Source organism: Cynoglossus semilaevis, chromosome 14 (genome assembly GCF_000523025.1).
Source record: "Cynoglossus semilaevis isolate Cse_v1.0 chromosome 14, Cse_v1.0, whole genome shotgun sequence".
Lineage (NCBI taxonomy): Eukaryota > Metazoa > Chordata > Actinopteri > Pleuronectiformes > Cynoglossidae > Cynoglossus > Cynoglossus semilaevis.
In genome coordinates, this window is record NC_024320.1 from 17,929,853 (window position 1) to 17,955,585 (window position 25,733).

The window sequence follows — 25,733 nt, forward strand, 5'->3', positions numbered from 1 at the left end:
TTGACTGTACTTTCCTGAGATGCGACTCTTTCTACCTTGCATGTGCCTGTTTCTTGGCTCTAAACTTGCAGGCTTTAGCGATCCGTCACCAACTAGTCAAAGACTCCCTACAGTATTAAGTTCTTTCTTGATCAGAAATCAAGTGCCAAACTCCTAGAAAGTCTGTGTTGAACCCCTTCTACTTCAGTGGCTGCGTGCGCTAGGGATTGTGGGGATTTGACAGAATCACGGTTTAGGAAGTTGATGAAGAAGGAGCAGAAGGAATGTTTGAAGCAAAGGAGGAAGATGTTACAATTTAAAATAAAAAAAAATCTAAATTTTGAAGCTGTTTCTAATTTTTTAACATAGTGAGACAATAACAAGGCATTTCATCAAATCACACAGAAATGGAAATGAACTGAATGAAGTGTTAAAACATTTTATATTGGCTTTTGATGATGTGTTGCGCAAAACACCAAGTCAGAAATATTCCAAGTAGTTGAAAAGAAGCGATAGTGAAGGCAATTGTTCCAAACATGATGGCGTTAGAGTTGAATGCTTTGGTGACTTTGCCAACACAACCATAGTTGTGCACCTTGTCCTGAACTGCAGTGAGGTTTTTTAGATTCTCACGGATACAGAGAGCCCGGACTTTACAGCAGCTGTGAGGTAGACCATGGTCTGTAAAGTAAGCTGTCCTACCCCAGTCAGTGTAGTTCGTCACCCCACAGCACTTCAAATTCTTTTGGGTGTAGTCAACTATAGCCTTGTTGCTATCGCTGATGTTATAGGACCAAAAGGCGGTTCGATAGGCAACAACGACCGTGTTCGCGAGCTTGTCTTTGTTGAGAAAGCCCGATATGCCTGCGGCGACCTCCCCAAAGAACACTATGACTGAGAAGAAGGCGTACACCTTGAGCATCGACGGCTTTCTGTGGCATGTTGCCAAGCACCCAAACAGACCAAGAATAATGATGGTGATACCAATTCCGATGAGCAAATACGGTCCATCTTTTGTGATATCGGCAGATAAGGGGTATTGGTTGATGTATTGCTGCAGGAAATCAGGAAACCCTGCGCTAAATTTGGCCCATATGCCGACGCCCAGCAGAACAACGCCTGTGAGCCAGAACACAAGGCTGTAGCATTTAAGGAAGGATATAAGGCAGGTTATTCCATGACGACGCTGTTTAGACTGTGGTACCATGGTAGTGTTTAAAAAAAAAAAAAGAAACTGAACAAAGCTGATGCCTCTTCTGTTCCTCTCTTCCTCTTCCTATAATTGAGTGTTGGTTCGCTTCATGGTAGATGTGTGTGAGGCTACATATGAGTGTGAGGTCACATATGCCCCTTCAAAGGCTGAGCCTTTGATGCTGTATGTGTCACCTCTGACATACACAGTCTTCGCTAGAGTTTGTGACTAAGTTCTATTTTGGAAGGCATTTTCCAATATATTGGCACGTAGTGTGATTGAAAGATGAAAGGCTATTCGTTTATCATTGCAACATTACGGATGCCAAGTGCCACAAAATACCATTACCAATCACATGAAAAGAAAGGAGGAGGAGTAATGGATGATACAATCCAAAAAAAGCCTGTCACAAACAAAGGACATAGATCACTGAATAGTACAGCTCTACATAGAGCGAATACGGGACAGTGGTGTCCCAGCTGCTGAGTGGGACATGGAAAAGCCACCCGGCGAGGGATACAAGAGAAGTACAGCAAACAAGAAGGATGCAGAAAACCTGGATGGCGAGGAAGATGCAGGGAACCCCAGTGGTGACCCTGGGAGTGGACAGGATATGGAAACCCCTGCTGGCTCGGGGGAAATGGAAAACCTGGCTATTAATGAGGACATGGGGGCAATGTCGGGCAGGGGTTACAAGCAAAGGCAGGGCAGTGAGAACGACTCAGGAATCCCTGCTGGCCCAGGAGACAGAGACCAACCAGCTGGTCAAGAGGATACAAAAAGACCGGCAGATGAAACGGACACAACTAACCTGGAATTGGACCATGTTGACACAGAGGGAACGGAAAGCCCAAGACCGAGTGACGCGACCAGCTCCGGGGACGTGGAATGCCCTGCCGTCGACACAGACGTGGAAAGTTCAGCCGTTGAGGGGAAAAGAGAAGCCTCTATTGACGAGGGGGGCACGGAATGTACATCCACCATGTTTGACATGGCGTCACTTGAGGAGAAGGAAGAGGAGGAGGAGGACACGTTAAGTACAGTTAGTGACCTTGCTGGTGACTGGGACAACGATGACCCAAATGCTGATGACTATAGCGCGGAGCTGCGTAGGAGGTATATCCGTCTGTACCTGGTGATGACAATCCATCATGTGTTTTTGACGACCGGTGCACTCAGGTTCTTACCTGCCGTAATTGCTGCAAAACACATTACACGTCTAGTGAATGTGACGCAAGCAATATTCATTCTTCCAGAGGGATGTGGTCCACGAATAAGAATGTACAAGCCGGTGGCTCGAGGTGTGGTCAGACAGCTAAGGACTACATTTGGCAAACCAATGACAAAGAGCATGCTGCTGCTGGCCGACATGAGCGTGGAAGAATACATTGCTAGGAGTGTGTATGTTCAAACCTGTACGGTGCTGGAACAAAAGCAAAGCTGTGTCATACCTAAGTGGGTCAAGAAGTTCTTCATGGTTATGGTTGGTTTAATTCCAGTCACACTCGGTGCAGCTGCTGCTATCGTCCTGGTCCTTTAAATAGTAAGGCTGCACCGTGGTACTGTTTTCTACCCTCTTGTATGATTCCCTCCCACAGCTGCAGGCCAATTTTGCCCTTTTTGAATAAGGATCAGGATTCATCAAGATTTCGAAAGGTGTTTGCTTGAGTGAAGTTCTCAATTTCCATGCATCTTTTGAATTGTGCGACTGCTGCAATTTCCTCCGTTGTCACCCTGCCTTGAATCTGTCCATGGTTTGCTGGGAAAACCATGATAAAAATACAATTATTGCATTTGAAGAGCAAAAGGTTGACTGTGCACATTAAATCAGTTACTCACTCACTATTTGGTCACGAGAGCTATGGTTCTGGGTATTAACAGTGGTTTTTACCAGATATTATTTGGAGATTGAAGATAACCCTGTTCACCTTGATAATTTATGTTGGAAGCTTTTCTTTGGCAGTGTTTCATATCTCGGTTCAGTGTGAAAATGGCGCATCACAAGGTTCAGTATTAGGCCCTACTTTATTCTCAGCATTGTTCATAAATTTCACTGTATGCCATGGTTTTTTGTTGGAAAAAATAAGGTTAATTAATCTTGCTGTACAGTCAGATAACCCTTTTATTCTGGAAAAATCTTTTGATCTAAGATTTAAATGCAATATTACCTTACATTGTCTGAGCTACTGAAGGAACGATACTGAGTTATTGAAGCGTGCTTTATATACGCAACCTTGATCAAGTATAGACTTTAAAAAAGCAATATGAGTGTATGCACTTCAGGTTGAGGCAGGGGGGAAATGTGACTCCAGAGAATATTCCACAGTGATGGTCTTGGAAAATTGTTGGAGGAGAGGAAAAGCCCCCGAAATGTTTTGGATGCATGGGACAGAACAATGCAGAACAAACTTTGCAAAAGTGGAATTTTGCCTAAAGGACTGGTCCAAAAACCAGAATGGATAAGGCAATATGCTTGTGTAAATATGGATTTGCAAAATATGTAACATATCAATAAACACATTTTGTATGGAAATAATCTAGTGAATACTTTTAGAAGTTCACTGATCAATAAACCATAGACTGGGACAGTTTTAATGAAGGATGGTTTTGAGAGAAGATAGTTGTTAGAGCAAAACAGAGGAAGTGACCACGCCCAGACATTAGAGTTGGTAAAAAAAAGAAAGAAAAGTGTTTCAGGAACAAAATTAATGTGAGCACCTTTTATTCATTTAAAGCCAAGCTAACATGATTAGTGTCTGCTTGAGCAACAATGTCCTCAGTGTCCTCCAGCAGTCCAAGAAACGTACAGATTCAAAAAAATGGCTCCAGGAAGTAACTTTCTCCACAAGACAGCCTATGAGATAATGTTTAAACCTAATGTACAATCCTTGATCCACTTTTGTGCCTAAATGTTCAAAACAGGTGAAGTTCTGTTAATGTCAAAGACTTGATGATCTACATCTAGAAAACAAACAGAAAGAAAAAAATTTCATCTTAAATTTGATCTAATTCTTTACATTATTTGGTGAAACATCAGGTATTTCCAGATTATTTGCCCGGGGCTTCTACTTTTTAGTCTGGTTGCCAGTGCCAATACTTTGTTGTATTAGCAAAAAACCAACAAAAAAAGCGTTACTGAAAACATTACATGCTAAATTATCAGTATATCCAAATAGGTCGTCATTATAATAGATACACACAGAAGAATTGACTATAAAATCTGTATAGTCATACATCAAAAGATTAAAAACGTGCACACGGACACACTGGATAGAAAACATTGTTCACATTACGATATTTGTCGTCCTTGTGAGATTGATGTGTAATTAACCTAAATACATACATAAATACAATACCAACATCTTTTAAGAATTTCCCTGAATCAGACTCTAGAACTGACAGAGCTGGAAAGATGTACTTCATCATTCGTCATTACTTAAACAGTAAATGGATCTGTAAACATGTAGTGCTGTTTAGTCAGCAGTAATAACTAGGTCACTTTTAAGACACTGCTCTAGAAAAGGGCTTATTATAACTAAATGTTGTAGACTGATGGTTACGGGCCATGTGTTTGTTGTGAAAGATTATTGCTATTTTCATTTCGGGTCACGGCCCAGTTGAACGATTTGGCTCTTCTTCCTTTGTGAGCACGTCACTAATTGAAGGATTTCTTCTCCCCGCAGTCACAGCACCAAAATTGAAGAAATCCCTTCGTAGGTAGTCCCAGGAAAGGAATAAAAACAGCCCGTAGATGGTCGATTCGTTTAATAACAAATGCCAAAAAATCTCATACAGAAAAACTTCTTACGACAATTGTTGGTATGCAAATTCAAGAATAGCTTCTGAAGACTCCTTTAGTGATTTGCACTTTTATAACTGTTGGGGGGTGGGGGGTGTTTTGACTTCCCAGGTGTGTGTTTAAACGTGGTAGTGTCATGTGTTAGCATCGCAGGGAGCAGGCAGGACCCAAATGCAGTACTGGAAAGACTCTTTCTGGTGCAGGAAGTTTATTAACAAAGTCCAAATTAACAAAACACGAAGAACTAACAGGCATGGAATTCTCGAGGAACACGAGGAAAACACGGAACACGAGGAAACACAGAGTAGGAAACTCACGAACACGAAGATCTAACACAGTCACAATGATCCAACCCAGCCAGAGCGAGGGAGCAGGGAATATATACACAGGGAACACCAGGTGACACAAGTGAAGCTAATTAACAACAGGTGAGTGTGATCCATGATTACCCCACAAAGAACACAGGAAAACACGGAAACAGACAGATATGATTGATATCTATGATAGATATGGGTTGTGGTGACATTTTAAACAGGACTTAGTTGACAGACAGGAGTCCAGCCAGTCAACACAGCTCACGGATAAAATAAATAAAATCAATAAATTAAAATAACTAAAAAATAAACTATACATGATGGTGTAACTGGTGAAATCAATGATCAACGACAGGTACCAGGTGTATGCTTTTTTTTAATACTTTATTTTTAGCTGTCAGCTGTTGTTCAAGTGGTGACACTCTCCCTACTGTTGACAGAAAAGTTTTAAAAATTTTACTATGCTTGTCTGAGATACACAGTGGAAGGCCTCTGTTTTTGCACTGAATGACCTTGTTGTCTTTTCACACACCAGGAGAAGTGCGATAGCTTGTGCCTTCAGAGATTTCTTCAGAGGTTTCCTCCATGGAGTCAGCAGTTTATTTTAAAGGTAAAGCTCAGCCACAGAGTTAAAACTTTGCTGATAGATGTTTTAGTGAGCGATAATATGTACTAAGCTCTCACAGTTAAAGTCTCTTTGTTAAGGTGAAGGAGACAAGATTGCGTGTCAGGCGTAAGTCTTAGTTTTTTTAATCCATGTTACATGTTAAATATTAGAGCAACTCAGTAAAAGTCCCTTTCTTTTTGGACAAAGCCAAGACTCAGTGTTTTACAGTATTTCTGTAAAGTTTATATATATTTTTTTAATATTCTTTGTTCTTTAAAATATTGACAATGAACAAGGTAAATAGGATCAGAGCAGTTTTATTTTCAGTAATTAACTAATTCAGTAACTAATGTGCAGAGTTTCTGTAAAGAAATGAACATTTTTTTTGTATTCTGATATGTACGATAACAACTTCAGTTTATGAAGTACACAAGACCATTTCAGTTGGTAATGGTATTTTGTATAATTCTTAGGAACATTGTATTTAATTTGTCTGGAGCTCACTCTGTATATAGAAAAATTATAAATAAAATCATCTCGTGAACAAAAAAAAAGATAATAAAATCGCAAATCACATCGTATCGTGAGTTTAGTGTATCGTTACATCTCTAATGAACAACAGTTACCTCTTCGAAATAAGTTAGGTTCTTACATGAACATATTCAGTGAGACCCAAAATGGTCCTTGTGCAATGCACAATCGGTACCTTCCATCTCCTTTGAGAACCATCCTTTTATATGATCTTTTAGCCCCAGTTGTAGTCATATCCACAAATGTGCATTGAAACACTATGTTAAGGAGTAGACGTTACCTCGATGCACTTACGAATAATAATAATAATAATAATAATAGTAATAAAAATAATCATAATATGTTTTAGTTTGGGTAAGTAGTAGCTACATATAGCATGACATCGATAAAAACACTTCGAAAAGCTGCAATAAAAACAGATTTTGTGCTTGTATTTCCGAACTTTGAATGTGATGTATATGATGTTGATTTAGGATGTTTATTTCCTTTGGGTTAGGTTATGGGGTGTAGGCATTCACTGGTAATGGTTAGGATTAATGAGAGGTTACTGGTTACTAACTATCCAAACGAATGGGAGTCAATGCAAAACGTATTTTTTTATTTATTTAATTTATTTTTTGTTAAATGACCGGTCTAGTGTGTTTGCGTTTGTGTGTGTGTGTGTTTGCGTTTGTGTGTGTGTGTATGAGAGCACATGCTCTGTTGGGTTATTTTTGTGCCTCGGACTTAAGAGTGCAGTACTTTAAGGCAGACTGCAGCAGAGAGACAAGAGGAGGCGCATTGGAGGGTGAGTGTGCGTATGGTACAGAGAGAGGAGGAGAGAGAGAGAGGGAGAGGAGAGAGAGGGAGAGAGCAGACGATCAGCTGTGAGTCTCAGGCAGATGAACCTACAGCGTCACAGACGCGGTGCCGGCTCTGTGCTGGGCATCCAGGGCTAGGCGCTTTAACCTGCGCCTCACGACTCTACACTTACTTTAACAACTTTGTTTTTACATTAGTAACAGAATTCTTTCTGCTTCATTTCAACCAAGATGGTGCTGGGCAAAGTGAGGGCTCTGGCCATCAACTTTGACACCATGAATGAGAACAACCTTCCCGTGTTCTCCGGCGGAGAACTGGTGTCAGGACGGGTTATAGTGGATGTGACCGGGGATCTGCGGGTCAAGAGTCTGGACCTGGTCGCCAAAGGAATCGCCAAGGTTCGGTGGACAGAGTCGAGGAACGCAGGAGCCAACACGTCTTATGCCCAGAACTACACCGAGGAGGTGGAATACTTGCACCACTATGACACGCTGATAGGAGAGGAGAGGGGTAAGTTGAGAGACAACATACACCAAAATGAAGACGGGATGTGGGTCACAGCAGAACAGGCGAACTTGGACTTGTGTGTGTGTGTGTGTGTGTGATGTAAAATTTTGAAGGCGAAGCCAGTCTAGCGCAACTGCTTAGCGCATCAGTGCCGCCGGTGCTGATGCAACAGCTGATGATGGAGAGAAAGATATCGCCATATACTCACGCAAAGAAATTCAGAAAGACGACATACGGAGACAAAAAAAGACAAACAGCTAAACGACCACTTTTCATTTACACTCAAAACGAGCCCGTGGCTACAGAAGCTCTGTATTTTATCCTCTCAAAAGACAGAACACGGGTTTCAAGCACCGCGCGTACAACGAGGACAGTGAAGCCGAAGGCTAAAGAACAGAATGCAAAAAAAAAACACAAACAGCGGACAGTCTGTCTTTGTCTTCTGGTGTTTGTGCTACATTGACGCAAAAATGTTGTCAGTTTGGCGTAAATGGTACCCTGAAGTTAGGGCAAACGGTCAGGCAACTCCCTTTGTTAGAAGCGGTTCAAACCTGTTCAGAAACTGCCAGAGTGAGTAAGGGAGGGAGGGAGGAGGACCCAACAGACACACATGCACACAGTGTTTCTGTAATGTCTCGGCTGCCTGCAAAGCCTCCTCTTACTATTCTCTGTATTTTCAAGTACACAACAACAACAACCCAGTAATACCATGGCTCCTACAATGTATACACATGTATATACAGTGAATATATATATTAATATATATACATACATATATATACATATATAAAATTGTGGAAAATAATCCAGGAAATCTCTCATTTCACCAGTTTATGTCACACAGGTAACACTGATGTGCGCATTCCAGTTGACAGCCATGGACATAGGGGGTGATTTCAGCTCAGGTTTAGGGAACAGTGATGCATTACCATGGTCAGCCACTACACAGGGAAAATCTAAGATTACACACGTAAACTTTGAATTAGTTTGGTACATGTGTGGATTTGTACTTAATAGGCAAAACAGTGTGGTATGAAACACACACAAGCATACGTATATATAAACATACTGTATACATAAACATCAGAAATGCTTCTGTGTCATTGACTGTCAACTAATTGCTTTTGTGTGTCACAAACTCTAAGACTCTCATTTGAAGAAAGGCGTACACCCCAAAGAAGTAGCAATTATTGACGAAAGATGAAAGACGTACACCCCAAAGAAGTAGCAATTATTTGTTTAATTTACAAACCAATAAATTACACAAATAATCACAGTCAGGACATATTACACAGCTTTGTTTTCAGGCACACATTGATACGTGGGGTCAAATAAAGAGGCCAATTAGGGTGAATGTTGCACGGTTGCTTCAAGTATACCGCTTAATGAAACAACCACCTGCACACACGACTGAAAAATTAATACTGACAAGTCAAATTCATAGATCATGTAAAATGTGAGTTATTAGACATTATTATTCTAAAATCACATATTTGAAGTCAGTAGGTTAATTGGTCTAATTTTTAGTTAGGGGAGTTAGTGATACCCCTTTTTTATCTCAAGTTAGTAATAGGTGTCAAAATTGATCACTAAGACAACTAACTTTGAACAGTTTGGAGATAAACTTGACAACAGAGTAAAATTAAGTCAAGTTCAATATTGCAAAATATAAAGGTGCATGAAAAAGTAAGGTGCCAGAGGCCTTCAAAAGCGTATTACTATATAATGATATGCATATCTATAGACATGCATATAGGAAATTTATAGATGTAATTTATAGACTCATCTGCGGTTTACAAAATGTTCACGAGTAATACCTGATCATACAGCCCCTTAGGCCTGCAGTTCTTTATAAATTAATCATTTACAAATCCGTCTGCATTTTATACAATGTCACAGTATTTTTGACCAAGAGGGGTAGCAGGTGACACAATTACTATTATTTTACTTTATTTAATCTGTTTTTACATTTAGTTGAGTTGTTTTATCGGTAACAACATCTTGTGTACAGGTAAAATGTTTTTCATATTCAAGCATTTTTCAACATATGTGGATATGAAGTATATTTATAATAATAAATACACATTATTAAACCATATAAATGAAGTACACTATAATTGTGAAAGTAAATACGTTACCATGAATATTTATCTCCTATATATACAATATGACTTATTAAACAAAATCCCTTCTATTTTATTACATATTATAATATCATTGTCGGATTAACTGAATATGAAAAGTGTTGGAATAAGACCATGTTATCTACTCTATCAAACATTTTGTAAAATAAAATAAAGGTTAAAAACATTAACTTTTATTCTGCTTATAAGTTTTGAACTGATACCTAATAGGCACTATATATTCTCCGTCTTTTTATCCGTTTATTTTGTTGAATCGGTAAAGTGAGAGCTGTACCTAGGGATCGCTGAGAACACCACCACATACACACACATTGAAACGCTGTGGGAGGGTCTTGTAAGCATAGACCAATCAGAACACGTTCTTCATTTCATGTCAGAGTTTCCTCCAATGGCAGACCAGTGATGATAATACTCTTGGTGGGAGTTTCCCGCTTAGCCGAGCTGCTCAGTCTGGTTCATACCGGTCTACTCCTGCTCTACATTGTGTTGCCGGCGACTTGCTTGTGCACTCCCACGCGCACAAACACTTACACACAGACTCACACGAGCACACAGGCTGCTTGTGACAGCCCCTATGACTGAATAAACGAAAAGACACGCACACACACACTCGCAGTGTGGAGAAACTGAAGCGAGTTGCTGAGGTGGCAGGAAGCTGATGTGAAGACATTGAGACGACGTAAAAGTATAAACAAAAACCGAACGGGATGATAAAGAGAGGTCGTTTTCTCTCTTACACCTCCTTCTCTGTCTGGTAAAGACCACAGATAGTACATTGTATTTTCAAAACATACCCAAGTTTTTTTTAAATGAAGTGTTCCAAGTCCTTTTAAACTGAGGGCATTTTTTTAAATATTGAAGTTGACAAAAACAATTGTCTTCTGTGCTAGCCACAGTATATTTATCTACTTGTTTCTATAAAATTTTCATTTTAAACAGAGCATGCACCATTCAGGTTCTTACTTAATCTTTCTGAAATGTTCTTTTCTTTCAGATGAAGACTGTCCAGAAGAAGGTCTGACGGTTCTGCATGCTGGACTACATGAGTTTGCTTTTAGCTTTAATCTGCCTCAGATGTGAGTTGCCACTAAGGTTGTTAAGTATATAGTGTGTTCTGAACCTTACATTTTCAGTCATTGTTGTTGTCCTCAAAAGAATTCACACAAATCACCTCCAACATACCTGGTAATACCTTTGAGCCAATTCAGAAACAAACTAATACTATAAAATGACCTGTTGTAGATTTTAAGTTCGATGATAAGACAACACATATTCACAAGTGTCAATGGTAGATGTTTAGTTTACTAGTATGCCCTCTGCCCTGTTAAATTTTACATTGAACTAAGAACACAACAGTGACATATTTTCACAACTATCATAGAGGAAGTTGGCAAATTGACTTGCTCCATGCGTCACTAATCCTGATGGACAGTCCTGCTACTGTAACCTAATGAGTTACTGTGTCTAAAACTGGTTGTCTATAAAACAAAGACCAATTTAGTTATGTGTCATTCTTCTGTCTGAGACTTAGTCATATTTACTTAGTCCATATTTTATGTTTACTTGTTGCAGTATGGATTTTTGAACTTACTTCCTTGTTGTTGAAGAAAAGGGATAAAAGAGTATAATACAATCTTTTGGAACCAATGTTAAATGTTTAGAGTAAGGGATGAAATTATTGCATTATAGTGTACATTTTACACTCAACCATGTCATTGTACAAACAATAATTGTACAGTATTTGAATAACCCACAAAAGACCCCAGAACACTGTTGCTTATTAACAGTCTTTTTTTTAATTTATATATATTTTAGGGCCTTAGCCACATCCTTTGAGGGGAAGCATGGCAATGTAAGGTACTGGGTAAAGGCAGAACTCCACCGTCCATGGCTGCTCCCTGTCAGAGTCAAGAAAGAGTTCATTGTGTTTGAACACATTGACATCAACACACCACTGCTGCTGGTAGGTGTGCAAAAGTGTATGCAGGTGTTGGCTCCAAAATGATGCAACTCCAGAAACTATTTATCTTTTGTTTTTCTGATGCAAAACTGCATTAAGTATGTGTTGCACTAGAAGTCTGTGTATTAGCTGAAACAGAAAAGAGTAGCAGTAATTAGTATAACCATTGTTGTACTCTTGTGTCAAAATGCTGGTGTTAAAAACCATCCAGGGCAGGACACAATTGTTGTGTGTAATCACTTACTCTACAAGCTCAGTCTAGAAGACAACACTGATTGGTTAAAGTGACATTGTATCTGTACATTTTTGTCGTCAAAGTTTCCATTAAGTGAAATGAATTTGACCGATTCCCACACATGTACACAGTAACGCGCTGCTGCTGTCTGTACCTGATACGTGCCATGGTTATCTCCTATCACCTCAAGTCCTCCACAACCAACCTACATAAAATCACTTGATAAGATACAACGCTAGGAATACAATAAAATACAGAAATGTCTTAAAGTCTTAACCAGCAATCTTTTCAGTCACCTAAAACAAGTGTACATTAGTCAATACAAAGGGATGGGTTGGTTGCATGTATTCAGTGATTCAAGTGATGGTTGTCTCCTTACAGGCCCCACAGGCTGGGACAAAGGAGAAGACCCTTTGTTGCTGGTTCTGTGCTTCAGGTCCAATCTCCCTCAGTGCCAAGATTGAGCGAAAGGGCTACACTCCAGGTGAGTGAAACCCAACTTCAAGCCCTCCTCTAGTGTTTCCCTTTATCATATAGCAACGTCACTCATGTGAACCTCTCCCTCAGTCTGACAGACTGATCCTTTGTCTTCTCCCCAAGGTGAATGCATCCAAATATTTGCTGACGTAGAGAACTGCTCATCCCGGGTTGTGGTCCCTAAAGCGGCCTTATACCAAAACCAGACATTCTTTGCCAAAGGCAAGGGCAAACAGATTCAGCAACTTGTGTCCAATCTTCGAGGGGACTGGGAAGGGAAACTGCTCAAAATTCCACCAGTGTCCCCTTCCATTTTGGACTGTCCCATCATTAAAGTGGAATATGCTCTGGTGGTGAGTGGAACAGATTTCTTCTCAGTTGGATGTTAATATAATAATCATTTATACTCCAAGAAGAGGTAGGTTTATATGTATGGACAAATTCTAATTATCTTTATAAGTTGTTGGATGGTCGGAATTTACTGTTCAACTGGAATAGCAAACTGTATTCTGGTTGGTGATCATCATACAAATGATCATTTACAATCACAGATCTTTGGATAAGGTGCTATACTCTTCATACAAAATACTTACCCAAATTACAATAATTGATCAGGTTTTTGTACCTCCATGTACAGTGTGTAAATATCTCAGTATACACACGTAAAAATCATGTAATTATCCAAACACTGATGTCATCATTACAAACACTGACTTTGATTATTGAATGGCTGTAAAGATGATAGGACTCTAGAGTGTGCAGAATGGTTCCACATGATGTCATTAGTTAATGTACTACCTTGAAACACATGAGTACCAAACAGAGCAGCGACAGCATGGGTGACATCAGTGACATGGAAGAAGAAGAGGAAAACATAGATGGCAATGAACTAACATTGGAAATACCTATTGCTACTGGCTATCAAGAACAAACAAACCAACAGCTACACAGTAATGACACAACTAACACAAATGAGGGGCACAGCATGGAAGGAGAAGATGAGGCTTGTAATGCAACAGTAGAGCTTCCAGCTGCTGTAAATCACCAGGAACAAGGGAGTGGACAACCAGACATGGGGGGAATGAACGGCTTCAATGTAATAACTAACCTGGTTCTAGGAGGAGGTAGGATAATTGTGGGTGAAAGTAATAGTACATTATGCACATCAACTGAAAGAAACCACCAAGAACAAAGTGACATAAAAATGGACACAGGAAAAGGAAATTGTGTAAATGAGATAGAAGATGAAGAAGAGGAGGAAACAATAATACAAGGTGATCCTGACATGGATGAGATTAACAATATGGGTGAGGTGACTTCTATAGAACGAGAAGAAGAAGCAAAGGAATTAGAAATAGAAAGTAGTATTAAAGCAGCATGGGTACCAGCTGCAACAAAATTGGAACGGTCTGATACTCTTGAAGAGGACGAGGTCAAGGGTAAGACAAGAATAATAGACTTGAATTGGGACAAGCAAATAGCAGAATTCCTGGATAACAGAGGAGGCTTCAAAACCTGGGAGGTCAGCGTTCAGACCATGCCAGATGCCGAAATCAAGGAAAGAAGGTGTCTGGAGCAAAACTTGAGTGACGTTACCCTGGTCCTTGATCGAGAGGTTTACAATCACAATCAGCTGAAGTCCAAGTGCAACCAGATCCAGAAGAGGCTGCAGCATTCAGAGGAGCAGCTGAGAAAACTTGAAAAAGAATACAAGGACTTAAAGGAACTACTAGAATCTGAGAGGCAGGCATATTGTAAGGCTGATGAGATGAAATGTCAGTCTCCAAGAACCACAGTGAGTTATTTCAAAGAGCCTTTATTGATAAGGAAGGTCATTAACAGCTTCAAACATGGTGTGGGCTACACAGAATTAGAGGACGCAGATGAGAGAACAACAGCGCGTTCACCGTGGATCAAAAAAGAGCCAAGGGTGAGCTTTGGTTATTTCAAAGAGTCAGCTGAGACACAACCAAAGAATAACAAGAAGAAGCCTTTACTGCTAAGGAAGGTCATTAAAGGGGCAATGTCATTAGCACGACGCTTCAACTCTTGAAGTTTGGTTAACCTGACACTTAACCAGAGGCAGTTACTAGCGGAGGTATTTTCTGTCGAAAACAACTTTACAATCGAAGGTGCTTATGTTGGTAAAGTCATTCAACAGGTATATCTTCCTGGTCTGGCTTTCCTAGAGATCTGGTCCTAGAGATCTGTTTTGACAGGATGTTGGAATTTATGGTACTTCATGGAATTGAAGCCACACCGTGTATAGGCTGCACTCCACCAGCTAAGTTTAATTGATGTTTTTTCAATGTACTTAAAGTTTTGTTTCTAATTATATATATTTATATTGGTATATATGGTGGCAAGCAGCAGAGTTAAAGGAATTAATAAACTGAGAAACTTAACTCCTGTTAAAAATCAGGTGCTCCTTTATTAGGAAATATAAAGCTTGATCCTTCTACAGTACACAGATCCATACTGCCTGCTCTATACACACATCTGATACTCTGAATATAATATTTATAAATATAAAATATAAATATAAACCAGGTATATTCCCACTCAGAGTTTGTGAAATCAGAATACACGACCCTCTAAACCAGAGGTGCCCAAACTGTTCCACAAAGGGCCGCTGTGGCTGCAGGTTTTTGGTCCAACCAAGCAGTAGCACACCTGAGTTGACAGGTTTAATCAACTGGTCTCAGTCTTCAGACAGCTGATTGGTCCAACTATGTGCTCTTGGTTGGTTGGAACAGAAACCTGCAGCCACACGGCCCTTTGAGTTTGGGCATGCCTGCTCTAAACTGACTATAGTAGGACTGTGATGTGCTGTGTGTGACGCTCTGTCCAGGGTGTACTCTGCCCTCACCCTGTGACTGTAAAGGACACAGTAGAAGATAAATAAAGAAAATAAAAGTAATAATACACTTCACATAGCTTGCACTGCCAGAGCCACTAACTTTGCCATTGCTTTTTACACTACTATAATTTCATTTAAACACTGCAAAGTAGGAGGTTTGGGGTTCAGTGTCTTCCCCAGGAAACAGCAGTATCTAGACTTGCTTGCTGTGTGATTTTACCTTCTCTACAGAAGTTGTGTTTTGACAAGACAACACGGAGAAGTTCTTGTTTGACTGTGACTTTAAGGAATTAAGTGCTGATGTGGTTACTATAATGAGACACGGCAGTTGGCTTCATTAGATGTACAAGACATCTGGTGGAGCGAGTTCTTCAAACAGGTTGCTGTTAAATCACAAAGCTACATTCTATAGTCAAATAATGAAAAATATCAGTAAGTTTCAACTCAAGGAATTAAAAAAAACATTCCTAGTAAAAATACAACCTAAAATTAAACGCAGTGATGATGGAGTGAGAAACATGATTACATTGAATGTTTTAGTGGATTTTAAAATTCATTTTGACACACTGTCATCTCTAAAGGGAGGATCTTTTAACCATCTGTGGCTTTAAAAGTTGAACACATCCTCACCTGATCTCTCTGGTTACAAAACCCTGCCCTACTCTGCCTGATAGGAACTGGTGGAACAGGCTTTCATCAGATCGTCTTCCCCTTCCTTTGTTTTCACTCCAAACCCCTTGCCCCTGCTTGCAGGTGTATGTGGACATTCCTGGGGGGTTAAACTTGTCCCTCTCTTTGCCTTTGGTGATTGGAACCATACCTCTGCATGCCGGCACCAGCCGCACTTCCAGCATCAGCAGCAACTGCAGCACCATGACTTGGCTGGGCCTGTCAGAGACACCTGAGGGTAAGTGACAGCAGACATGCTGATGACATGCATGATGTCATTGTCTCTATTTTTAACTTTAGGCATCAAGAATGAAAATGATTACTTAAAATGTTTGTCTTCTGCAGCTCCTCCAAGTTACAGCGATCTGAGGATATCAGAGTCGCACAGACGGGACTGTCTGCGGGGTTGTAATAGGTCAGAGCAGGAGGAGGAGGACTACAGTGCCCTGCTGACCTACATCACTGAGTTCAGATATTTGCCACCACCTGTCTACTCTGAGGTACACACAGCGACAACCCACATATGAAATTACACTTTTTTGTGCAAACTTCACATAGATATAAGCTGTTCTCTAGACACCTAGAATGTAGTTGTAATTCTCTAAACTAATCTTTAAATCTCACAATATTATAAATATGCAGAATATACATATATAATGTACACAGAATCATTTAAATAATTTATATAAAATTAAATGATTTTACAAAAATATCCCACCAAGAATACTTGGACAAAAAAGAAATTTACTGCTTTATCCCAATGACTATTTAAGGCTATGTTTATTCCACTTCCTTTTGCTCCTCATACTGCTTCATCCAACATGGGAGGTCTACCAACATGGCACCAGTTGAAATGTTAGTGGAGTGCTGTTATTGTGGGAATTCAAAGACAAACTCCTTTTCATTAAAACATGCTGATCTTGTGCTGTGATTCCTCTGGTCAAATCACAAATCTGAAACTAAAGACAAAACCAGAAATTGATTGTGCGACTTGAAGACTTGTATGTCCACCATTTAGATCCTCTATTTGAAGAATGTTGGTTCTCTATTTTTTAATTATAATCTCATTACCTGTTCCGCAGCAGCTTGTAACCCACTCCTCTTTCGTCTGTGTCCCAGGTCGACCCCTGTGCTGACGTCGTGGAGGCCACGAATGTCAGCAGACCTGACACGTTTCCGTCCCGCTGAGCTACGAAACACTTCTGCACAAACCCATGCTGTTACCCTGATCTTACAGGACACAGAGCCGCCTTTTTGCCGGATTATATATCAGGAGAGATGTGCCCAGACCCTCACTAATGAGGGATTATAAGCAGACTAGTATCAGGTGACCACTGACAAATAGACCAGGAAGATTGAGTCATGCTGGACCTTCTGTCTTCCTTCTGTGACAGGGGCAACAACAAGCAGCTCTGTCTGACATCGCTGCAGGAGGAAGGATCAGACTGTACTAAGAACTTTGCACAAACCATGACTCTTTCTGTCAGTGGACCTATTTACTTCAGATTTCCCACAGGCATTTCTATTCTTCTGTAAAATCTGTCCGAACGAGTGTGACGTTTTGATCTAAAGGGCACATTTAAAAGAGAGCAAAAGTTGTTTTCTCATCTCATGGAGATGTCACAGTCACTAAACAGACTTTGGGTTTTAATAGATTATTTTTTCAATGTTAAAATGGAAAAGAAACCCACAGTAGATCAGGATGTCATAAGAAGAGCTGTTTCCAGCCGTTAAATGCAGTACTGGTTAGAAAAGATGACCAGCTAGTGCACTGGATGGGGATTTTCAGGAATGGTTGTTGTATGAAGTACTGGTTGGTACTGTACTTGGGCCATGGTGACCACCAAAGAGAGATGTTACAAATTCCTTCAAAAACAAAAGGTCAAAACAAACAGAAGCTAATGTCAGCTGAAAGCTGTAATTTCTGCATCACATCAAACTCCACAGAAAAAGGTTTGCCTTTGGTTTGTTAGCGATGGAGGCAGAAGATGATCAACTATTCAACTATGACATGTTAGTTTAAGAAACCACTCTGTTTCGCTGTGGGTCTTGATGTGTGTTCAAGAGCTGCAAAAACAAAAGACTAACAGCAGGTACAGTAGATCACACATTTCTAAGAATATTTCTGAGAAATAGTTGTGTAAATCTTTTCTTGTTGGAGTGGCTTAAACATTTTTAAATGTCTGACACAGAGCACGGCCAGTGCCTTGTACAACTACATTCCAAAAACGACTGAATTTGCCCTTTTGAGATTAAACCTACAATGTTTGTGTGTATGTGTGTGTGTGTGTGAAATGGATGTTTGTAAAAAAAAAAGTCCAGGTAAAGATGTTTGTAAAAAAAAAGTCCAGGTAAATATGCAGACATGCCCCAAAGAAAAGCACAACTATGACCAACTATGTCTGATGATCATGAACCATAAGTACCTTGTTGGCATCTGCTTCTGAACTAAAGCTTTTCTGGCTGTATACACTTTTTGTTTTTGTTTAAATGGAGCTTTGTGCTAACTAAATAACAAAGCTTAAAAGATACTATGTTTACAGATGGATATATAAAGTTTAGTATGTTGTACAAACATGACTTCTTCTGCCTAAAGTACCAAGTGCAATATATTTTTGTATTTGTATTGTTTTGCACTAGTTTTTTCATAAACGTTTTTGCTGTTTATCTATACCTGTGCATTGTTGTCATGATGTCTTCGCTGTCATGATCATCATTTTATTAAGTAAAGGGTTTATTTTATAAAATAACCGGCAGCTGTAGACTTTTTATTTGCGTGTTTGAAGAGAAAAAAACACAAGACAAGGATGAAGAAGGATTATGTTGTGAGTTGACATTAATCTTCTGAAGACGCTCCACCTCCTCCCTGATTGTCTCTTCTCCTCAGGGCTTTTTTATTATTCAAAGGTTTCCTGGAACTTGAATGCGGATTAAAAAGTTAAGTCCAGAGAGAGTGAGGTAATTCTGATGATGTCATTGTCAGAATATACCTTCTGTTGTTGACCTAAAATTGAAGCTAAAGTAATGTTTGCCTTTCTGGGTTTGTTCTGTCACATTTTGTTCTGTTCTGTAAGTTAACAGTTAAAATCAACATAAGAAGTACATGTGTTTAAAGAGGACAAATACTGTAGTGTATAGTACACTTAGTACACAGTATGGTTCCCAAATGTCTACTACTACAGCTGTTCACAGTACCTGTTTTTGTGCCTTTACTTTTGAATCGTAATAATCTTCTACTTGCTTTGCTTCTTCCACATTAGCATGGCTTCACGTATCCATGGCAACAGTTTAAGCAGTGAAAGAGAAAATGTGAACAAACAGTGGACCAACTTGATGTTTTTTCAGTGGCAGGAGAAGAAGTTCCAGAAGAAAGTGAAGAGTGGAGGCTGAAGCAGGAAGTCTCTCAGTGGTTAGTAGTTAACTGTGTTACTTCAAACAAAGACCACATCACTTCACTGTTGACATGTAGACTAACCCCCCTCCCCCCATCCAATTCCCTCTGTGTTGTTGCAGATGACAGCCCACTGCTACAGCTGCTGTTCATTTAGCACTGTGCTAACTGAGCAGCTATGCTTAACCTTCAGGGTGTTGATGACAGTGGTCCTGCTGTCATATCCACCAACCACCTCTGGTGGAGCCCCCTACTGCTGGGAGAGGAGGTATTGTAATCACTCAGCCTGTGACATCACAAAGAAGGTAAGATCAGAACTTTTGTTTTGTTTTGTGTGTGTTTGAATGTGGTACTAACAGAGTAGACAGGTACATAGTCAGTTTAACATACAGTACAGTAAAGAGTATTCTTTAAATACAGTTCGATGAGATTCCACTGACCTAAAAACAGCCTCATAGAACTTATAGTACTCTGTCTTAGTTGCAGTATTATTATTCACGATTAATCTTTATTAATCACTCTGCACTCTTTGGCACTGGCACATATGCTAGAATTGACACTCCTCCTCCTCCTCCTCCTCCATGGAGGATGTGGAGAGGTCACATGAACCATGTTTTGGCTTCTGTCAAACTGATAAACAGAAACTGGTTTGAACTGGATGTAGAGACAGACAAAGACAAAGAACAGTATCACGTTCCCTTTTTTTTTTCAAGAGACAAGGAGCTCTGCGGAGAATTCCTTAGGAATTACTAAACCTTTGACTGACGACAAGTTTCTTTTTCCAAAATAAGTTTGTACGACATCGAGAAAATTGGAAGGAGATGAGGAAAATATATTTTTTGTATTTTTACTGCCAAATTGAACTTCTTTTAAATATGATCCAACACATCTGTTTGATGGTAGAGTGATTAGTGCTTTTGCTTTACAGCGAGAAGGTCATAGGTTTGAGTCCCCAGCTCTAACCTAGGTACCTTCTCTATGGAATTTGGATGATGTTTTTGTGGGTAAAATATTGTAATATGTTTTGTGAAATGAAACCTGACACCAATCTGTCACTGAAAGTGCAAAAATTAATACCTTTCACAGAGACTTAACAGAGACATAATATTTGAATGAATATTTGCAGTGCCCTCCAGAACAGTCCTACTATTTCTTAGAACACTGGTACTCAGAATTTTAGTTTTTTTTAAATCAGCAGCAAGGTTGTTCTAACAGAGGTGGGGACATTTGTCCCTGAAGGAGATATGCATGTCCTCATGCCAGACTTCTCCTGACAGACACTGGTGTCCTCCTAGATTCTGTCCACTCTGAGCTGAAGACACTGCAGTCTGTCTTCCTATTGTAGAGTGATGGGACCATGAGGTGTCCTTCCTCTGCTGCAACTGTGTTTTCACGCAGTCCTAGTTTATCAAGTTTAAGTGCTGTGACGGTGTCAACAGATAGACCTCTGCTGCACCCTGGCGGTTTGCCTGTTACTGCAATAGCGCCAATCTGAGTTCAGTATTTGTTGACATGTAAACCTAATTTACCAGAGATCGTTAAAAAGTCCCTATTTTTACTTGGTTCTTTTACAAAATCGAAACTTTCACCTTCTAAAATATACTTTAAAATGTTTTATTTATTTATTTATTTATTTTTTAAATAGAACCACAATAACAGAAGAAGACAATAGGAAAAGAATTTGCTTTCGCTCTAAACAGAAAATCTTTAACTATTGCTCAGGATTTGAACAAGTGATGATTCTATTGAAAGGCAAGAAAACTAACCACTAACCAACCACCTGTGTCAATATTAATCTCCTATATTATTTATAATATTATAATGCTCGTTAATATAAAAACTACAAAATTATTTTTATTTAATTGAACATTGTAATGAACTACTAAAATAAAATCTAAAATTCATCAAAATCATGAATATGTGATTTAGTTTTTTTAAGGAAATTCTTTTTTTACCCTGACCTCGAAACAGAAACGATAGCAACAACAGGAAGAGAATTAAACACACAGCGACATCATGTAACAGAGCCTGAATATTTATTCATTTATTTTTCCTGCAAATACAAACACTGTTACATTTGTGAGTGAGAGCAGTGCTGTACATGACCTGCAACAACAGACACGCACGTGGACATCCTGCAGAAAGTCATTGTCTCCTGGTGGCGACAAAGGCCAGCTTATGCCGCTAACACTCATGTGACGTTAGCACTGGTGCATAGAAAAAGATGAGGACGCAGCTGGGAGTGTACGGGCCGTACAATACGGAGACGGGACATTCACCAGTGTCTTTGGCAAAATAAAATGACTTTAAATAACTTTACATCGGGGCTTTAAAAGCATTTGAGGGAGATATGTTTGAGTCCAGGCAGTTTTTGATGAAAGATTTAAACAAAAAACAAAAACAAAAAAACAAATATACAGTATATTCCACACTTTGGTTTGTCTCCCTGCTACGACTCCAGCTGGAGTGTGATGATGAGCTCCCGGCTCTCAGTATGTAAGAGAACTAATCTGGGGACCAAATCCTCACCAAAGAAAAGGAAATGCAGGAGAAAACACGTCTGGGCTCTGCCCTTCTTTTTGTTTGTTTTTTTTTTGTTTGTTTTTTTTTTGTTTGTTTTAAAAACGAGACACAAAGCGGTTTATACCTACTATAAAGCAGCACGGTTCTTTCTAGAACAGGTTCAGAGGTTTGGATAGATCTCCTGTGAGTGGTGGATGTTAGCTGTAGAACTGTGGCTGTGGGTTCAACCTCCAAATATACAGTTCTTTAACCAAAATATTGATGTGGGAACAGCCCTCAGCCAGCACTGTTTTCTGGTGTTAAGGCAAAATAAAAGACAGTCATCAACTAAACACAAGTTGATTCTAACATGTAGTGGCAGGAGAACGGTACCAAGTAATGACTTCATTACTGGCCTTTGACTGTTGATGAGATTAGGATTTTTTCAGAGGTTTATTTCAGTGCACTCTAAAGGACATTTTCTAAGGAGGTTTTTTTTCAGTGCACTCTAAAGGACATTTTCTAATGCCCAGAATCTTCTCAGTGAGAATTGATAAAAATAAAAACTACATCGAATTAAAAAGGTCTTTCTACGAGAACAAAATGTTTTTTTGACACATCTTAATTTGAAGTCTAAACATTCGAATATTCCTTTCTGTGGAATTCTGGGATGTCTTTAAGAACAAGTCACGGCCTACTTTGACTAGTCTGAGAACAGAAATCAAGTTTCCCTTTTTGTTAAAATAATCTTCCAGGTTTCCCTCGAGGTTTAGGTGAAAACTTTAAATGTGCTCTTATTTTAAATCTTAATTTTTTAGGGTATAAAAACCACTTTATACTTTACCACTTTATAAAACTAGTCAGTGTTGGCCTTGACCTTTGACCCTGGCTGTTTTGGATGCACCTCTAAAGGGCTGTGTGTTTGTTCTCGGCTAGTGAAGTCAAACTACTGCAGTTGTGCTTTCATGCTTCCTGAATTAACTCATAGTAACGGTCTGTCTGTTTGAGTGGCCATGTCTCCATGATTCTGTTATTGATGCCCCACAGATTAACATCACTTCCAAGTACTATGACCTAGTACTACTGTAGTACTGTTGTTGAACATCTACTCATATAGAGCCAGTCACTGTTAGCATGGGCTTTGATATCACTTTTTGAGATGAAACACTTTCTGATTGCAGTAAAGAAGTCAGCATCTGAAGTACTGGAGGATACAGCAGAACAGAGTACTAATAATGGAATACTTGACCTGAAAAGAGTACAAATGTTCTGACTTCCCCCACTGCAGCCCATGGGCTGCCAGTTGATGATCACTGACGTATGAAGACCAACCAATAACCATTCACATACAGAAAGACCATCAGTTACCACCGAGACTCAAACCACTGACCTTCTTGTTGTAAGGCAACAGGACAAACCACTTATAAGAACTGAGTTTAAAAAGAAATCAACAACAAGAAGTGTCTTTTATTCTGTGAAAAGATCATAAAAACTGTCTCCAGCTTTACGTCTTTGAACACAGCCATTACTTCCACCTCTCATTTTCAGAGCTCTGACCTTGTTCACTCCACTGCCATCTGTCACCAACACATTTACATTACATCATTCCCACAGCCTCCTGTCCCCTCTTGTCTCCTCGTCCAGTACACCTCCTCATACACTCTTACTCTTTCTACCGTTTCCTTCTCCAGCCTCAACGTTCCACATGTTTATCTCTTCAAACTCTTTCGCCGACACCACGTCCTGTACGTTGGACCTCCCACAGACAGGCTCTGTGGGAGGTCCTACAGTCCACACTTGTACTCACTGTAAACCTACATTTCCAGGCCTTGGCCATACCTCGTACTGAGACCCCCTGAGTGAGCTCCACATGTTTACCTCCAAGTCTCCAGCTGTGCTCTGGCCCACGCCTGACTGTTTGTCTTCAACATGGAAGAAATCTCCTCCACCTGCTGCCTGTGTCAACTCCACCAATCAGGTAAACAGAACTAATGTCACGGCTGCTGTGACTGATTATTTGAAACCAGGTGTTTATCCAGACATCTCAAGGCTCCAGGACTTCCCAGCCACTAAACACTTGTCCATCTTGTCCCTTTTTTCAACAGGGGTCGTCACAGTAGTAGTAGTCTCCACAATGACTGTCAAAGTCTTAACAACTGATGGTCTTCCTGACGCAACCCAACATGGGATTTGGGGAATAAACGATGCTGAAGGGACCAGGTAAGTGTTAGACTGAGTGATTAAGAGCACTTACACCAGGCAGCGAGAGTGTGCATCTGATGATAGCAGCCATATATATATATACAGTATGTGTGTGTATATATATGTATAAATGTGTATATGTATATATACATACTGTATATATATATATATACACATAATATACTATTACAGTATATACTGTATAGACATATATAGTATGTATGTGCATATATATATATATATATATATATAATCACATACAGAATTGAAAATTGTCCTAGAGAGTATTAGTCATAGCAGTGTTCACCAGTCCCTATCTCTCAGCAGCTATGGCTCTAGAGTAGAAGTGCAGCTACAGTACATGCTGTGAATACAGTGGAGCATCAGTATAACTTTTATAACTCTGTTACCTTTTCACATATAACAAACCCACTCAGTACAAGTACATTTTGATTATAGTAAGTCAAATAATAACACTATAAGGTAACTGTCACCTCCCATCTTGAACCCCATCATGTGGCCCAGCCCTCTGATAGCCTCATGCGTTTGACTGACGGGCTGTGGCGCTCGTCCTGACTGGACAGGGGCCGCAGGAGGAAGCCCTCGCTGCACTGGTACTCCTCGCGCTCGTCGTTGCCTTCATATGAGCTCTCGCAGCTGGACGCGCTACCCCCCGGTGAGCGGCCTGACTCGATGGGACCCTGTCCCAGAGTAGAATATCCAGCCATGGTCACCCCTGTGCTGGTCAGTCCCGTGCCGACCATTCCAGGCATGCCAAGGCTTCGGTCTCTGGGAGGAGAGGCGGGCTCGGACTTGATGTGCAGGTTCTGATGAGTGCTGGTGAGGTTCATGTTGGAGTTCAAGGCCCTGGGACACAGGAGGGGGGGGGGGAGATTTGTTTTGACTTTTATTATTTTTATTATTATTTATTATCAAAAACAATACAGCCATATAACGACAGTCAGTAAAACTGAGTCAAGTATCTTATTTTACTGAAAACAGCAGATTTAAAATAATTCAGTGTCACAGAGTTCTATCTCTGTCACAAAACCCAACAAAACAATCAAAGCAAAAACAAACACTGTCATTCTTCTTCATTTCCAAGTTTTCAATATTGAACAAAATGTATTGATATTTTTCGCTCATTTAATCAAGGACTACAACCTTGATATAGTCATTAAATATGGGGAGGATATAAAAGTTTTTAATTTATTTCTACAGCATTTATAGATTTCTGACATTGTTGCGATCCAAAAAAGTATATTTTTTCTGAATTTGAATCATGAAAAAGCATTTATATACATATTTAAAGGCAAATAAGTGCATTTTTATTCATATTTGAGAAAAATATTTTTTAAGACTCATTTGTATGGTAAGCTGCTTTTGATCAGAAGTGTGCTACATATTTTAAGGCAAATGAGTGTATTTTTAGTCATTTTTGAGAAACTTTTTTTTTCGGAGATTTGTTCGGGAACTTATTGGTATAGTATTTTACTGTAATCAAAAGTTGGCGTTCCAAAAAAGTATATTTTTTCTGAATTTTAACCACAAAAATGGACATAG

At 39.6% G+C, this 25,733-nt stretch overlaps 1 protein-coding gene and 1 long non-coding RNA gene across 7 annotated transcripts in view; both read left to right on the forward strand.

Annotated features, from left to right (window-relative positions):
* LOC103389933 (arrestin domain-containing protein 3-like) overlaps positions 1-18,397 on the forward strand; it is a 29,487-nt gene extending 11,090 nt beyond the window's left edge. For 2 of the 6 annotated variants that reach the window (XM_025062335.1, XM_025062336.1), the window contains exons 20-28: positions 5,820-5,894; positions 7,454-7,733; positions 10,869-10,950; positions 11,690-11,837; positions 12,451-12,553; positions 12,670-12,899; positions 16,160-16,313; positions 16,421-16,575; positions 17,195-18,397. In XM_025062335.1, coding sequence (XP_024918103.1) covers positions 5,820-5,894; positions 7,454-7,733; positions 10,869-10,950; positions 11,690-11,837; positions 12,451-12,553; positions 12,670-12,899; positions 16,160-16,313; positions 16,421-16,575; positions 17,195-17,263 — 1,296 coding nt within the window. In that variant the 3' untranslated portion in view covers positions 17,264-18,397. Of the gene's footprint in view, positions 1-5,413; positions 5,649-5,819; positions 5,895-7,194; positions 7,210-7,453; positions 7,734-10,868; positions 10,951-11,689; positions 11,838-12,450; positions 12,554-12,636; positions 12,900-16,159; positions 16,314-16,420; positions 16,576-17,194 lie in introns of those variants that run through there. The other 4 variants (XM_008325576.3, XM_025062338.1, XM_017038702.2 and 1 more) reach the window with 4 other exon arrangements.
* Positions 18,398-21,467: 3,070 nt separating this feature from the next.
* LOC112488089 (uncharacterized) overlaps positions 21,468-25,733 on the forward strand; it is a 10,795-nt gene continuing 6,529 nt past the window's right edge. The window contains exons 1-2 of the long non-coding RNA XR_003051817.1: positions 21,468-22,419; positions 22,456-24,188. This is a non-coding gene — a long non-coding RNA (uncharacterized LOC112488089). The remainder of the gene's footprint in view (positions 22,420-22,455; positions 24,189-25,733) is intronic.